At 49.1% G+C, this 17908-nt stretch overlaps 1 protein-coding gene across 8 annotated transcripts in view; it reads left to right on the top strand.

Moving 5' to 3' along the window:
• The window catches only part of RELCH (RAB11 binding and LisH domain, coiled-coil and HEAT repeat containing), a 1825259-nt gene that overhangs the window by 417802 nt on the left and 1389549 nt on the right, over positions 1–17908 (top strand). For all 8 annotated transcript variants that reach the window (XM_069613666.1, XM_069613665.1, XM_069613669.1 and 5 more), the window contains one exon: positions 12422–12619. In XM_069613666.1, coding sequence (XP_069469767.1) covers positions 12422–12619 — 198 coding nt within the window. The remainder of the gene's footprint in view (positions 1–12421; positions 12620–17908) is intronic.

Here is a 17908-nt window from a genome sequence, read left to right on the forward strand (position 1 = left end):
GGTGGGACTGGAATCAGTAGTAACGATATCCAAAATAAGCAAGAAGCAGGCACGGACAGAATAAAGGCCAGAAATCGGGTAGAATATCCTCTAAGCAGGATAGCCATCATGAACACATGCATCTTAATGTGCCAGAAATGAAGGGTTGCAACGTAGCGTGCCGATGCCAGAAACAGCTGATATTCCGATCAGCAGACGCCATGTTGGTAGAACACTAGACCGATACTTCACGCTGCTGGGTAACGTGATGGATCTGGCTACCCCCCTTATCCAAAGATGCCACAGTGACCACCGCGTCCATGTGACACATGATCAGAGATTGTAATTTTGCTGATTCTACTGTCAGACCTATGTGTTTAATACACAAAAATGTAGTTGATGCAGAAATAACTCATGTACATGAAGCAAATAAGTAGTCCCTCTATTCTGAGTTGTTATCTCTCCATACATCTCTAATGTAAGGACTATCATTATCAGTATAGTGGTTATTTAATATGAAAATAAAATCTCTTGCCAACAAATTACCCACTCCACCCTTTTTTCCTTGCTTCTAGAAAACAATTTAAATGGATGACACAAGGCCACTCTTTTAGTGTTTACCTTCTTAACCTCGGTCTCTTCGATACATGGCATATCTTCTTGTTTTCAGCCAAGAATTTAAGCATGCGTATCGTATGAAGGGAGTTCAACACCCTGTTATAAGTACCTGAAATGTGAGGCAAAATCTGTTTTCAGATAAAAAAAACATAATTTGAAATACTTGGTTTCCTGCAAACCTAGGCTATCATCTAAAGCAGTACAATTTTTCTTTTCCCACTTCTCCAACTCCCATTCCCCAACAACCTCAATCAAGACAAAGGGAGTCAAAAGGAGACCCTAAATATACAACAAAAGTTAGTGGACTAGTTATAATTTCGAACATTGTTCCACCCAACTAAATCCCCTTCAATAACCCGGTTAACAAGAAAAGCATTGGTGAAACAGATTGAGGCATTGTAAAAGTTTGACCATCTATTTAAGAGTCATGATCCATTTTGACTTCTATGACGTTAATGCAAGACTATCAAAAGGAAGGAAAATCTAGGTACAAGTCCAACTCTCATTAGCCGAAGTCCCTCTGCTTACAATAAAGAACCAAGCTTTAGACACATAGTCATAGAAACTATAATCAGCTTGATCCTTAAGAGAATGCGGTCTTCTCTGTCAGATGATGCCTAGACTGTCATCTCAGAAACTCCACCTTCCTCCATCTGGGCACTTGAGGATAAGGTTGCCTACATCTTGGAAAGCTACAGGACTAGAAAATTAGCAGCTTCCTGTAGACTTGTAGCTCGGATAGCATTGTTTTGCCTGGTAAAGACCAGTCCGGACGGGAATTACCATGTTTATTTTACTTCTTCATCCATGAGTTTATCTGTACATAGATAGGGACTGGTCTTGGTACGAGATCTTGTCCAGGTCTCTAGTTTTGCTGAAGATTTTGTTCTTAATGCTGAAGGAGTGAAACTTCATCGGTATGTCACTGGGAGGAGTCCCCCATTTCTCTGTGCAATATAAAAGCTCTACGTACCCATTCTATAATGATTTCCTCAGCTGAAGAAGCCTAAACGCTGTGCATCGGGAATTGTAGCATCCAGTCTTTGATGTGGTCACATTCTGTGCAAGTCCTCTTAGGTGGAGATTCTCCCATGTTTCAATGTTTTTGTTCTTCTCTTCAAAAATGAAGCGTTGTGGCGACATTGTAAAAATCCCATTAACTTCACCAGTGTGGTATTAGTTTTACCCAAGTCTTCTTGTCCTTTAACTGATTTTTCAGCCCCATTCATCTTTGACTATTTCATTTTAGATGACTTCTGATCTCCCCAGGATGATTTAATGGCTTCAGTGAAGGTGTGGATCTCCTGTGAAATCTTGTGCCCGATATCTTCCTTTGGGGGTGTGATGCATAGGAGCAAACAAACTTTTGTAATGAAGGGAGAAGCCTTCCCTTGAGCTGTGGGGCCAGGTGTTTCCTTTGCAGTTGAATTGGATCTTATGTCTGATAAACCCCTCAGTGGAGTTACTAAATTAGTCATTGGCAGATTTAGGATGTGTGTTCCACAATGGGGGCATGGCATTTTTCTTAGTGCTGCTTCTCTCCGTATCTGAACAACAGTCCCCCTATATACCTACTGACAGCTGTTGGCTAATAGGGAGGGTATCAAAATTTACTTGAGCTAAAGAATCAAGTTTCAGGAAGTCTCAGTCCACTCTTGCAGTGCCTCGCAGCTCTCAAATGTATTTTAGGCCGGTGGGTGCATTTCTGTGCCTCCACTGGTTCTCAGGCACTCAACATTGCCTGTTGTCAGATTACATATCACATTGTTACATGCTGGGAGCAGCTCCTCCGAGCATGGTGTGAGACACTAGACAGTGTCTCACCAGCTAGTCGCCGGGAATCTCTCTCTCAGGTGGCCAGGGCACGGCCACAGCCTTTGGATCCAGACCCTAGGGATGGACAAGTGCGGGAGGATTACCTGGGTGAGAAGTCTTCGGGGAGTGGGGCTGAGATAGCCAATGGTGAGACGCAGTATTCTCCCCTTTTTGTTCATGTACCCCATCCTATTTTTTAGGATTTTCCGAAGTCGCAACTCCCCCTCATTTTACACAAAGACTGCTCCGACGAAGAGGGTGACCGACTAACTTTCTCACATCATACTGGACATGTCCCGTTAATCAGGTCAGGCACTTTACCTTAAGTTCATACACCTGATACCAATGAGCTCTTCTCACACGAATAAAAGGCATCACCTAAAGACACACTCGGAGTAAGGCAGAGAATGAGAAGGAGCAGAACTTCTGGGACAAAGGCACACCTACTGGATCAGAGCAACTGACCAAGGGACAAGAGCAACAGACTGAAAACCCCAAGGCTTGCCTACTGGAAGTCGTTGCCTCCGACAGCCTTAGAAAGACACATGCAGAAAGCCAGGTCCCACAAGTGAAGATTGCATTGTGTTTCAAGGACACCAGCGACCCTCCCGGGTGAACAGTAGAGTTGGGGAGCCGAGGTCAAGCCTGCGGTACTAACCTTGACTCGAAAATCGGAAAACGGGAAACAAGAAAGAAGCGCACACAGCCGGTGAGTTGGCAAGTGACCTGAGAGATCAATTAAAGTGAATGAAGTAGCAGCATCATATCACAAGTGAAGACTGCACACCTGAGGATGAGACTCGAAGAAAGGCAGACCCGTGAATGAACTTTAAAATAAAGTACAGCTGCAAGATCAGCAATACTAAGTAACGGAGTGGTCCGGTGAAGGGAAGTGGCACATTCGAAAGTCTCTGTAAAAGGTACATTGTTTGAAGCAAAAGGGTGAACAAACAGCAAGAGTGAAAGTAAATAGTGAACGTTAAGTCAAAGTGGTCCTTCGGTGGTCTGTAACGAAAAGCCACGCAGATTCGAAAGACTTTGACATCTGAAAGCGGTCTGAGCCCGATTGAGGGAGACCCGAAGTATATTAAGCTTATGGAAGGGAGCCCCCTTGCAACTGTGTATGAACTGTCAGAAACCTGGAGATGCCTCACTGACTAGTACCAGGGGAGCGGTCATCCAGGTTGCCAGGTCATGGGCATCGCTTTTGGATCCAGTTCCTGGGCGCGGACCAGTGCGGGAGGATCACCTGAGAGGGGGTCTACACGGAGTAGCAATAGGAGTGGGACACCGGATGGCGAGATGGGTACCCCCTTTCCTGTAACACCTTTACCCCATCCTACCAGGTAGGATACTTAAGAACTGAACCCCCCTGCCCCCTTTAACAACACAAACAATTTCTCACAGACAGCTCGCTATGATAGAAAACGGATATACACCCAAGCCATATACCTGACATGTCCCAATGCAATGGTCAGGCAGGGTCAGCCAATTACTGACCATCTCACACACACACGCCTGACTTCCATTATACTTCCCCACACAGATAAAAGGCGGAGCACGAGAGCACACTCTGAACAAGGCAAAACACACAAAGAAGCAGCATTTGCAAGATGGCAGTTTAATACGAGGAGAAAGACAGCAAAAAAGAAGGGGATAGCAAGGGCCCTTGACCTTTTTGTTGAATGACTGTTATTTTCATGAAACCTCGAGAATAGAAAGTGTAAGACCAGGAAACTAGGCTGAAGAATCCTGCATTGTGTGTCTGAGGTATCTGGAGCCCTTCCGCGTTGATGATAATCAAGGCGGGGAGAATCACATGCTGCTGTGGTGCTGTCCTTGGCTCCTACAACAAAGCAGTGCCAGTGAAATTAACACAGCTGGTGAGTTGGGGCAACAGATACCATACCGGTCTGTGATGAAGCCAAGGTTGCAAGCGGCACATTGTATGTTGAGTGCTGAAGCGAACATGTATGAAACGCATGTGATTAAAAACGTGAGTAAAAGAAGAGCAGATGAGTGTTTGAACTTTGAAACTGAGATACTATACTGAGTGGTCCGGCACTGCGAATGCTCTTTCGAAGGTCTCTGTAAGGTATCCAACTGAGAGTTGAGAAAGGTGAAAGAGTGGCAAAGAACTGTGCTTCGAAGTTGTCCTGCAACGGGTCAAGCAAAATCCTGTGCACAATCGAAAGTCTTCGATGTTGATACTGCCAAGAAAGTTGGTGACAAAGTAAATTAAGTTGGTCCGAGCCTGAACGAGGAAGATCACTTGAAAGCTTTGGATTAAAGCAAATTGGTTTAAAGTGAATTAAATAAGTCTGAGCCCGGCAGAGGGAAACTGATTGAACATTGTGTGAAAGGGGATCCGGGGGGAACCGTGAATCACCCGGGAAATTGGACACTTGAAAATCCTACGAAGTTTGTATTAAAAGGGGATCTGAGCCCAGCTGAGGGGATCCAAGGTGAATAGTGAATTACCTTAGAAATTGAGCCTGTGTCGACTCCTACAAGGAAAGGAACTTATTATGTGTTTGTCACATCAGGCCCTCTGAGAGAAGAGATTTTGAAAGACAAAGACTTGGGCACGGAAGGCCCTGATGCTAATGTTTGAACGGTACCCTTGTGCTAGAGACCCCAGAGACTATGCTAAGCTCCAGTGTTCCGCCTTGTCCCATGCTGAAAACATGGAGAAGGGAGGCCAACGGCCTGAATGTCCTGACATATCATATGATTTCTTGAACACTTCTTTCCTTTACATAACATTGTTTCCCACATTATTGTATTTAGAGGTAAGGACTGGCAATAGGTTTATTAGTATAGGCCCTTTTATTTTGACAAGACACCACTAGAACTGCGTTATTATGGTTCGATGGTCATAGCTTGCTCCCATCTGTAGATGTGGGATTAGATAGGCCTTTTGCAAACCCTTTTTGAAGTTCAATAAACACCCTTGAACTGTGGTCACTTGTGTCTCTTACTGTTGATACCATGCCTTCCTTACAGAACTGTGTTGTGAGAGGTCTGAGCTTGGCAGAGGGGGACCTTTGTGAACGTTTTGGATGAAACATTATTTTGAAACGCACCCCCAGCAAAATTCTTCTGTGATCGCTGCAGCGTCACTCTACTCTAAACCTCAGTCATCCTCTGCCACCTCGCCCTTGGCGCTGCTAGGCAAGGAGGAGAAAATCTTCGAAGCATACGGGAAGAAGCTGTACTCGAACTCCTGCCTGCACCTGTGTCAGGTCGACACGGATGCCATGCTGGCAGCCACTAACCAGAGGTTGTGGCGGGAAATAGCAGACTTCCTTCCGGAACTTCCGGTGCAGAGCCAGGCACGCTTCAAGGCGGGTCTAGGAGAATCCAGGCTGCTAGTGCAGGACATCATGAAGTCCACAGTGGCCCACATCGATGCCTCTTGCTGGGCCATCTGCATCGCCACAGACGTGAGAAGGACAGCCTGGCTTCGGGCGACTAAATTTAACCCCGACGTCCAGGATCGCATATTGGACCTTCCATTCGAGGATAGTGACCTCTTCCAGTGTACCACCGATGAGGAATTAGATAAAAAGAACAGCTTGCAGACTGTGTAGTCTTTATCCTGATGAAGGCCACGCCCAAGGCATACGCCCATTCGCATCAACGCCCCAACAAGGGGCGGGCGTTTGGTGGGTTCCGGGTATTCCAGGAACTGAGGACGAGACAACCTGACCATTTGCCGAGTCAGCACCGACGCAAGCAACAAATAGGGGGGTGGAAGGCACAGGCTTATTCCAGTCCCCCTTCTCAGCAGCAGCCTCAGAGAATAAAAAGGCATGAGGTGTCCCTCCAGGTCCACGTGTCTCCAGTGAGGGGCAGGCTAGCCTGTCACGTGCATTTCTGGTGCCAGAATTTTGCAGACCCTTGGATCCTCTCAGTAGTATCCACAGGGTACCGCCTGCCTATACCTCCCTCCCCTCCACTCCCACAGTTTGGGAAGGCAACTCTGTTGGCAGAGATCCGGTCGCTGTTGAGAGCCAAGTAGTGGAGGAAGTACCAGCCTCCCAGAGGGGCTTAGGCTTCTATTTCAGGATTATCGCCATACAAAAGAGAACCAGGCTGGCCTGAGAGTTGTGTTGGAACTATCCACCCTCAACCTCTTCCTCCCTCTTCAAAAATTCAAGTTGGTTACGCCAGCACTCATTGCAGACATACTAGACAAGGGAGATTAGATGCGCTCCCTGGATCTGAAGGACGCCTACCTACATGTCCCGATTTGGCAGCCCCATCGCTCCTTCCTACGCTTCAGGATCATGGGCTGTCATTACCAGTACAAGGTGCTACCCTTTGGCCTCAACTCAGCCCCCAGGGTATTTACCAGGCTCATGAATGCAGTGGCAGCCCTCCTCCGGGCCCAGGTCCACCATTCCTACCCGTACCTGTACAACTGGCTCGTCAGGGCCAGATCTCCGGAGGGGGGTGGTCACACTTCCTCCGCACTTATGAGTACGCTCCACCACCTGGGGTTTACCATCAACCTTAACAAGTCTCGGCTGCAGCCCACAAGATTTCTCACTTTCCTGGGCCTCATCTGGGATACCAGTTCAGAGAAAGTTTTTCCCTCAGAGGACAAGATTACGGCCATCAACAGGGCCTCTACTCACTTCCTGACCAGACCAGTGACTTCGGCTTTGTGGTACCAGCACCTACTGGGTATCATGGCAGCAGTCCTCATAGCCATGCCGCACACTAGCCGCCAGATGAGGAGAGTTCAGCTTTACTTCGCAGCCTCATGGAATTAGGAGAAAGACTCCCAAGCGGAGCCGGTCAGCATACCGCCTCTCTCCACGCGGACCTCACGTGGTGGTCCAAGGACTGCAATCTGTGGACCGGCAGGCCATTCCGGCAGCCGGCTCCGCAGGTCACCATTACTATGGTCTCCTCTCTAGAGGGCTGGGGAGCCACTCTGGACAGCCACAGTGTCCACACAGTCTGGACCTGGCAGGAGCAGGAGTCGCATATCAACTGGCTGGAGCAAAAAGGCATCTGGCTAGCCCTCAAGGCCTTCCTCTCACTCATCCGGGGCAGGACTGTCATGATCCAGACCGACAACTCCACCAGCATGTACTATGTCAACAAGCAGGGGGTACCAGGTCCCCCCCCGCTTTGCGACCTAGCGGTCAGTATCTGGGAATCGGCCCTGGAAAAAGAAATCTACCTCCTTGCCGTCCACCTCCCGAGGGAGGCCAACTTGAAAGCAGACAGGCTCAGCAAGCTGGAAGCGTACAATTAGGAGTGGCAATTGAACAACCAGGTGCTGCAGGTGGTCTTCACCGCATGGGGCCATCCTCAGGTGGATCTATTTACCTCCTGGAAGAACAGGAAGTGCCAGCAGTTTGCGTCTTGGCAGGGACAGGGCCCCGGCTCCCTGGGCGATGCCATGCAGATTCATTGGGAGGACATGGCAGCCTACGCCTTTCCTCCCACATCCCTGATCCCCAGGATACTCTGCAAGATCAAGGAAGCTTGTCACCTCACCATCCTAGTGATAGTAACTTGGTGGCCAGCGAGGCCATGATTCTCCAAATTGCTCAGTCTATTGGACAGACCACCCATTCACATTCCGCTAGGCCCAGCACCTCTCCTGTCCCAGGAGGGGGGCAGGGTTCTCTACCCCGCTCCTCAGAAGTTAGCCCTCGCAGCATGGTTCCTGAGCAGATCACCCGCAAGCACTTCAGCCTATCTCGGGCTAACCTGGAGATCATCCAGGGCGCTAGGAGCAAGGCCACAAGGAGCCAATACAAGAGTAAATGGAGCAGGTTCTGTCACTGGGCAGAGTCTAAGGAGATCGACTCACCTGTTGTGCACGCTGGACGATGTGCTCTCGTTCTCAGCACATCTTGCCCACTCAGGCGTACAGGTGGACACATGTCGCACCTATCTGGCAGCCATAGGGGTCTACAGGAATTCAGAGATGGAGGTCTTCTCTTCCAACCCAATAGACAAGAAGCATCTGACGGGCTTGTCCAGAATGTACCCGCCCATCAAGAGGACAATCCCGGTGTGGGACCTCAATGTGTTGTGGGCGCCTTAGTGCACAAACCCTTCCAGCCAATGGAGTCCGCTGACATCAGGCTGGTCACCATTAAGACAGCTCTGCTAGTAGAATTCACCTCCGTTCAGCGAGTCGGCGTGATCCAGGTCTGATGGCTTCAGAGCCCTATACCACTTTCCATACGGACAAGGTGGTCCTACGGACTCACCCGGCATTTCTACCTAAGATACCCTCCGCTTTCCATCTGAACAAGCAAGTAGTATTGCCTACTTTCTTTGCAGACCCCAAGGACGAGGTTCAGAGAGTCTGTCTGTATGTCAGACGCGCTCTGAAATTCTATCTGGATAGAACCAAGGGCTTCCGCAAGTCGGACGCACTCTTTGTCACCTTTGGTGGCTCCAGACCCGGTTATCAGACATATAAAGCTTCTATCGCAAGGTGAATGGTTGCGGCCAACAGGGAGGCCTATGAGGGGCGGCGCAAGCCGCTGCCAACCAACATGCTCGCTCATGCGGTCAGAGACAAGGCCACGGCCATCGCCTTCCAGCGGCAGGTTCCGTGGCAGGTTATAAGCAGGGCAGCTACCTGGGCATCCCCTTCAGCTTTCTGTAAGCATTACTGTTTGGACACCGGTTCTAAGCCAGATGCGACCTTCGGACCGGCGGTTCTAAGGAACTTGTTTGCTTAATGAGGGTCTCCTCTCCACCCTGGGGCTACATTCAGTTGTAATCACCCATACAGTATGGCGGAAAGGGGACGGGTTGTAAGATCCTCCATACGTCCCACCCACCCCCCTCCCCAAATAATACAGGTTTCATTAGGCAATGATAAATATTGTCGGCTTGTCAATGGGGACTGAGGAGTGGCGCCGGTGGGCGGAGTCAAGGGAGCGCATGCTCCCAGGGCCGCGCGCACACCTCTAAATTTAAAGGGGAAGAAGGTTTTTCTGGTGAAGGGATGCCCATACAGTATGGAGGAAAGGGGACTATGGATTAAAAGTATGTTAGTCACTACGGTGAGTAACATGTAATTTTTCCTGTAGGCTGGAGAATCTGAGGTTGTTGCGCCTTGCCCTGTTCTCAATGTCCTCCACCTTTAGCCGCAATTCCTTCTCTCATTTCTCCATTTCTTAAAGGCGTGACCCTACCTGTGTCTCTAGGATCACGGATGAGGTTTGGTTCACCTCCAGGCCCTCCATCTTGTCCTCTAGGGTAGTGACTCTCACTGAGAGTTCTGCCACTTTTGCACCAGTGTTAGTCCTCATGCCCATTATCTCCTCTAGGATCACCTGAATGTCATTTTTGATAGAGCCGATTTTGGCCGTACACGGGTGGGATCCACTATCCCCCCTTCCCTGTCGCCGTGACCACTCTCGGGGAACCAGTAGTATTGCTGGAGCACCTCTTCCCAGCTCATCAAGGTATGATATGCAGTAGTTGTTCACTCCTGTCCACCATGCCTCAGTCCACCCTTCCCGTGCCGGCTCGCGCAGCACCACCGGGCCCCGCAGGTGAAGACCCAGGGGGCCTACTTCTATGCTGCCCTCTGCTGCAGAGTCTCTTGCGCCAGGCTACTGCTGCTTATCGGCGCCCCTGAACTCTGAGGAAACTCTACTTGTTTTCTGTGGTCAAGCGTCCGTGGGTGGCCCTGTTCTTCAAGAGCCCCTTTGCTGTTTGCCCGTCACTTGTCCTCTTTCTTCTTTCTACCTAAGGCGGTGGGAGGCTGTTATTCCAGCCTCCCTTCAGCTCCTCACCCACCAGGGTGCCCCTGCTTTTGCAATTCCCAGTCTATGCCCCTCCTTCCTCTGGGGCCAGTTCCCAACAGTTCCTGGGCCTGAGGGGGTCCACCAGCCTTTCCCCACTTAGCTGCTCGCTGGGGCCCTCATACTCCGCTGGGTGCATTCACTGATCTGTGGGCTGTGGTTTTCCCTGGGCCCTGTGTGAACCAGTCCAGCATTCTCTTAGATGTTTCTGTGAATACATGGCGACTGAAGCCAAGCGATTGGTTCCTTGCAGTTTCAGTGTCTCAGGCCTCTCGCCCGCCGCGTTTACTTGTCTGTGGGGGGAGGGTCGTCCCACACCATTGCTGCACTGCTGCTCTCTTCCAGCAAGGGGGCCGAGGGCCAAGCTCTTCACCAGCTTACTGCATGTGGGGGGAGGGGCGGGCTGCTTGTTTGCCTTGCAGGAGTCGACCCGCCGGCTTTAGCCCTCTGCATTGCACTTGGTCCAGGGGATGAGGTGCCACCTTTCCCCTTGCCGTCCGTCATGGTGTTTCGCCGTTTCACTGGTTGTTTGTGTTGGGGGGATCAGGGGAGTATAGGGGCTCCTGCTCCAACCTCAAGGCAAGCCTCACGCGGCACTACGGGGGGCGCACCAGTCTCACCAGCACCCTCTGGGTATCACTTGAGGGTCTCTGGTGCCTTCCTCTTTTGCGGTCCATTGCGTCCTGGGCCGCTCGCCTCCCGCCTTTCACAGCTCTGCATGCCTGGTCGGGGGAAGCTCAATTAGGTTGCACAGCTGACTCAAAGGCGCCTTAAGTCCTACCCGTCCGTTGCAGCAAGTCTTCTGCCGCCTCGAGAGCTATTGTAGCTGCTCTCAGGGACTTTCCACCACCATTCACCAGGGCAGAGGACGGACCCTTCCAGTTAGGCTTCCATTTTGCCAGCGCCCTCTCGTGGTCCACCCAAATATTTTATTTGAATGTAAGCTTAGTTATTTGTCTGAGGGAATGCCTTTGGTACGATCAGCCCAGTCTGTGTTACCAGTCACCAAGGCCTAAAGTCGAAGTATGCTAAAGTGTGTGCTCAAGGGATAGAGGCAGGGTTGGCCAAAGAGGAACTGAATAAAATTGCATATATGAAGGTTGTCTGGGATGTGTGTGTGTGTGTGTGTGTGTGTGTGTGTCTGTCTGTCTCTGTCTGTCTGACAGTCTTTAATGGTAAGCTCTAAGATTTGCCTAATCACACTGTGTGACGATGGAAGGGCGAGGGGCCTCGTCCCTCATGTGGAAAAGAAAGGAAGCCAATTTTAGTCTACCATATTAGTTCACAGGTCAGGGAGTGGCCTAGAGGTCTCCGATGGTAGGATAAGGGATGGATGGATGGATGGATGGATGGATGGATGGATGGGAGAAAGGGTAAGGGTAAGTGGAAGTAGGAAGTATAATGTAGGGTGGTGGAGCTGGCCAGCAATTTAATGCTTTTAGCAATGGTGTAGGGGAGAGCATTGACGTTGTACTTCATATTTATATTGAACATCAGTGCACATTTCACAAGGTGTGAAAGAGCAAACATTCAATAATAAGATTTGTACATGCTTTGTGTGCTATAGTTGCCTTCCGACATCTGTTCGTTAATAAAAAGCCCATTACAAATTTTTATGAGCGGTTTAAAGATTTAGTCCTGTGGTACTGCAAGACAAAAAAAAAGCATAAAATACATTGATTAAAGGGTGCGTTGATGCCTCGCAGCTCACCCCATTTGTGATACAGCAGTGCAGGATTTTGGAAAATCCAACATATCATGATGCAAACTTAAATGCAACAGCCTGCTACTCTCAGGTGCCCAGAACCACATTGAATGAATGCTACCAGTTTGGCCACATTTTCTGATTATATTGCTGTCAATTTAAGTTCTGGTAATGCACTCATAGGGTTGCCTTACCTCCCAGGGGGCTATGGTAATCTTTTGAAGCTTCCATATGCTTGATTGACACGGTTCATTGCTGATATGCCTTTGGATGTCTTGGATAATAGTGTTGAGATTTGCACTTTAGTCTGGTAACTTTGGTTGTGTCTATTTAAAATGTTGTTCTTCACTCTTTCCTCCCTCTTGTTTTTACTATTTTCACCATTACCAGCATTTACTGTACTACAGAAGTGGTGAGGAATTATTACCTTTTTGTTTTCCTGTGTAGACAGGCATGAGATAAATGTTGTTTGCACTTTAGCTAATAGTGCTGTTTACTTCGTTTCAAGGATTATGAGCTGTGGGATGATGTTGGATTGAACATTCCAAAGCCTCCAGACGTACTACAGTTGTATCGTGACTTTGGAAACCATCAGGTTACTGTAAAAGATCTAGTGGATGTTGGAGTAGCTGTCGAAGATCATGAATTGGAGCCCAGGCTGAGAAGGGAGAGTGATGCTTCAATTGAAGAGCCACAGACCATTGCGGTAAGATCTATTTAGATGCGTGTACTATCTGTTTGGCAAGGCAACATTGAAGCACATTATAAAAAGCATCAATGGTAATTACGCAATTTTATTTTCAATACAACATTTTATTGACATTTTAACCTATGGCAGTACAACAGACATTACGTATATTCCAGAATACATTACATCACATACTAGTATAGAGGCTTGGTGGTTTATTGGTGTGGGGGAGGTTGATTCTGGGCTGGGCAGCGACTTAGTCCAAGGAGAGAGTTGAGGTGGATGATAGCGTACCGCTGTAGTGTCTCGCAGGCCCTTGAATCATCCCAACCAGTGGGTAAGTGGGGGTCTAAGGGAGAGGGTGGGAACTGTGCTGCAAAGTCCATAAACCGGGCCCAAGTGTTCTGAAAATGGTTTAGATTGCCTGCTCGTAATCTTCTCTGCGACTACCGTATCCCAGCATTTTGCCCACCATAGCAGGATTGATGGGCCCCTGGGATTCTTCCAGAGCCGTGCCGGTGCGATTCTTGCTGCTGTTAGGTGTATACATAGGCGAGCTATGTGTCCTGTGAGGGGGGAGTTCCCCGTTAGCTGTGTCTCCCAGCAGGACAATCCCTGGATCCCACGGGATTGCAAGGCCTGTGATTGCTTTTATGTGGTCTAGTACTTCTCTCCAATAGTTCACTGCTTGCGGGCATGTCCATAATAGGTAGAACAGGGTTCCTTTCGGCTTTGCAGCCCCTCCAGCAGCCCGGTGGGATGTTTGGGTTGGCTTTGTGCAGCTGCGTGGGGGTGATGTAGTATCTATAACAGATTTTATATCCACACTCTGTTGGTGATGCATTGGGTGCCTTTGTGGGTTCTTGCCCAGATCTTGTTCCAGGTGCTCTCATCTATTGATCGCCCCAGGCCTTTCTCCCAGCTGATCATATATCTCTCTTTGATTTCATGGTCGTGTTTGTCCAGGAGCCGATATAGTGTGGAGACCTTCCCTCTGGGTGGGGCAGTTGTTAGTGTTAGCTCTGGCGCAGATAGGTCTCTGGAGCCCCTTTCCATGACTGTTCTTTGTGATAGCCAGTGCCGTATCTGGCAATATCTGAATCGTTCCTCTTCTGGGATTTTGAATTTGGTCTTGCACTCTTCGAACATAAGAGGGTTGCCCCCTACTATGAAGTCTGAGATTGTTCGGAGGCCGCCTTCTTGCCATGCGGCAAAACTCAGAGGTTGGAGTCCCGGTGAAAAGTCTGGGTTACCCCTTACTGGTGTCAGTGGGTCTAGGGTTCCTGTGCATCCCCAGTTTCGTGCCACTGCTTTCCAGTTTGACACTGTGTTGTGCATTGCTTTTAGGGGTCCTGTGTTCGGCTGTTTTTTTGGGAGCCGTATGTGTGGGAGGTCGAATAGGGGAGATTTGCACCATGCTTTTTATTTGTTTCCAGTATGGTGGGGTCTGATGCTTGTGTCCATGTGAATGCATGATCTAGTTGGGCCGCCCGCCTATACCTAGTTACCTCTGGTGCTCTCAGACCTCGCGCGTTGCGGCCTCGGGTCATGATTCATTTCGCTATTAGGGCTCTCTACCCCCCCTGCCGCCGGATGAATTTCAGTATGGATCGCTGCAGGCCGTTTAGTCCGCTCTCTGGGATGTGTACCGGTAGTGCCAGACAGTGGTAGATTAGTCTAGGGATCAGGTTCATTTTTATTGCCGCCACTCTGCCCAGCCAGGAGATCTCCTGCCTGTTCCAGTGGTGTATGTCCCTTCTTAATTCTCTGAATAGTTGTGGGAAGTTGCTTTGGTATATCTGGGTATGACTTTTCGGGATGCTTACCCCCAGGTATTGGATTGCTCCTTTGACCCAAGGGATAGGGAATTTGGGGGAGAGTTCCTCCTTCTGCTTCTTTGTGATGTTGATTGCTAGTGCGGCTGATTTGTCGTAGTTCACCTTGAATCCTGATGCTCTTCCAAACGCTTCTAGCGCTGCTCGTAGATGGTCTAGGGAGGTGCTTGGGTGTGTTATTGTTAGGAGGACATCGTTGGTATATAGTGCCGCTTTGTATTTCCTGCCCCCCACTGAGATTCCTTGTATGTCTCAGTTTTGTCTAATCCTTCCCGCCAAGCCCTCTATAGACAGTGCGAACACCATGGGAGAGAGTGGGCACCCCTGGCTTGTTCCCGGGCGATGGCTATGCTTTCCGATCTGTTCCCATTTACTCGCAGATGGGTTGTTGGGGATTGATATTTCTCCATTATCTATGTACTGAAGTTATGGCCAAACCCCATGTGTGCGAGTGTTCTTAATGTAGCCCCAGCCTACCAGGTCGAACGCTTTGTACGCGTCTAGGGATATGACCAGAAGTAGTTCTTCTGCCGTGTGGCACTCTCGATGAGGTCTAGCGTTCTTCTGATATTATCGAACATGCTCCTCCAGGGGATGAACCCAGTTTGGTCCCTGTCTATTAGGTCTGGGAGTACCTTCCCTAGTCTGGCGGCCAGGACTTTGGAGTAGATCTTCCAGTCTAGGTTCATGAACATTATTGGTCTGTAGGATGTTACCTGTTTTGGGTCTTTGCCCGGTTTATGGACCAGTATGGTCTAGATGTCTCGTGTGAAGGGACGGTATTCCATGGTGGGGACTCTTGAAGTGAAGAGATTTGCCGCCAAACTTCTTATAACTTGCATGTGAAAGCAATTCTGGGAGCCCCATGTCTGGTGTCTTGCTGGAGTGTAGTGATCATGAGTGATCCTGAAATGTTTGTTCCTTTATAGTGTGCCACTGGAGTGGTTTTCAGGCAGGTATAATGTGGTCATGTTGCTTCATGGCTGGAATGAATCCTTCAGAGAAATGCTTTTTTCGGGGGATTTTGGAGAACTTTCTTTTAGAAAACCTGTATCTATGGGATTACAGCAATCTGCCCTGAACATTACTAAAAGGGGAATTTCTCCTGCAGCTTTCCATTTAATGGATTATTCACCAGAATGTGCCATTGCAGAAGCAGTTCAAGCATATGCAAATTGTTCTTGGTGCTGCCACTTAAACAGGAGCAGTACTGCTAAAACTACTAGGCTACATCGGTTCTACACAAGCAACCTTGTCCGGTTTAGGCTGTGTTGGGCCTCATAAGGGAGGTGCACCTTGGTTCACCCAAGCACAGTGCGTAAGAGACCCAGGTCTAGGCATAACTCTTCCACCTATGGAGACCAACTATAAGCACCCAGAAGTATTGGATAATGAAATCAGTCATAACTACTACGAGTTCTTCTGAGCATCTTTGCATCCCATAGTCTTTAATCCTGTTTTCGCTATTAAGGCGGGAAATGAAATATATATTGCTTAGTCCTGCTTCAGGGATGTGGCTTGGCTATTTAGGCAAGACTGGTCTCATTAAGACAGGTCCAAGATTGACTTGCATATGTCTAATTGAAAGCAGACAGACAATGCCAAATGGAAGTAGTGCATAACTGCATGAAATGCGGTTCAATTCACAATGAACAAAAAAAGATCCATGCAAAGCTCTCAATCTATCACTTATTGGTGTTTATATACAGAATAGTGGGGTCAGATTAACACGTTTGGGGAGAGGGTCAACTCTCGTGACCGTGCAGATCAAAGGAAAGGACTAGGGTTTCACTTATAATTCTTAGTGGTTTTGGTTTCTAATCTCGACTCTAACCTTTCTTCTGTCCTCAATCTACTTGATCTATCCTCTGCCTTTGATATGGTCAACCACGCCATCCTGATCAATTGTCTCCATGACAACCGGGCATCACGGGTCAGGCCCCCGGCCTGGTTGACCTCCTTTCTCTCCGATCGACCCTCCGAGGTCCAACTTTGCTCCTTTCTCTCCACCACCTCTCTCTCTACATATGGTGTTCCCCAGGGTTCCAACCTCTCTTCCTGGCTCTTCAACCATTATTTGGCACCTCAGGCCCACCTCATCTCTACCTTCTCATCTAACTCTGTGTTATGCGGATGGCACTCGGCCCTCCTTTAGGCTCGGCCAGCCTCCTCTGCTCTCTCGCTCATTCCTGACAGTCTATCTGCAATTCGGGAATGGTTTGCATCCAATGATCTCTGCCTTAATGCCAGTAAGACGGAGATCCTTCTCATTGGAACCCCTGCTCCTGCTTTCTCTCTTTCACTAGGCCGCCCACCCTGGGCCCTCTACCCGCACCTTCCTGCGAGGCAAAAAACCTTGGTGTCATCTTCGACTACACCCTCTCCTTCTCTCCCCACATCTCTAAGAAGTCCCACTACCAGTGGCACCTCCTCAGAGATATTCTTCCTTTTCCCACTTTCCCCCAGAATCTCACTGTCTCCAGAGCCCTAGTTCTCTCTAGGCTGGACTACTGCAACAGCCTCTTTCTAAATCTGCCTACCTTTACTCTTCGCCCTTTGCAACTAATCCAGAACAGGTCTGCAAGACTTGCCCTTGGCCTCAAGGCCAGGGATCGCATCCCACCAGCCCTGAAATCTCTACACTGGCTCCTGGCGGCTGCAAGGATCAAGTTCAAGACCGTCTGCATTGTCCACAAGGCTTTCTGCAGCCGGGGACTACACTAACTCCAACACACACTTCCTAAGCATCTTCCTCCTCGAGCCCTCCGCTTATCCACCTCCAACTCTCTGAGGGTCAGACGCTTCTCCAGGTAGACAGTGCAGGGAAGATCTCTGTCTTGGTCTGAGGCCTCCCCCTGCCTCCTTCAAACTTGAACAGTACCACCTAAGATTCCGAAAGCACCCAAGAACTTCCACTTTGCTTCTGCTTTCTCTCTCTCTCCCCTGCTGATGCTCCTGTCTGCTGTGCTAACAGGTAACCTGGCCACCCTCTGAACCTCACAGTCACAGGCACCAGGCTCCTCATTGCACTCCCTCTGTGCCTCCTATGCACTTAGACTGTATCGGCATACCTACAGTCCCCTGCCTCCCTGCACTTACTTGAGCCCAGCCACCCCCCCCCGCAGCATTACTGTGTTTTTTGCCACTGCACTCTCTCCCCTCCCAACCCCCTGGCACTTCTTCTCTACCTTACCCCTCGCACTTGCTCGATCTGAATGACACAAGGCCTAGTAAAATGGTTTGTTTTGTCCTCCCTTTGTCTCCCCTTCCTTGGCTTGTCACGCGTAGAAACACTTATGTACAAGCATGTTATATATGACTTGTATCATATATCTGTGATGATAAAGCAGACTAGAAGGCACATAGCATTTTTTTGTTGTGTAGGAGGAAATGGGTCAGTGTTTCGACTCTCAAGTGCTTTGTCAGTGTAGCAGAGATCTCATACAGGCCTGTGGTTGGATGGGTATCAAAG

This window comes from Ambystoma mexicanum, chromosome 5p (assembly GCF_040938575.1).
Source record: "Ambystoma mexicanum isolate Mex_15411 chromosome 5p, UKY_AmexF1_1, whole genome shotgun sequence".
NCBI classification, from domain to species: Eukaryota; Metazoa; Chordata; class Amphibia; order Caudata; family Ambystomatidae; genus Ambystoma; species Ambystoma mexicanum.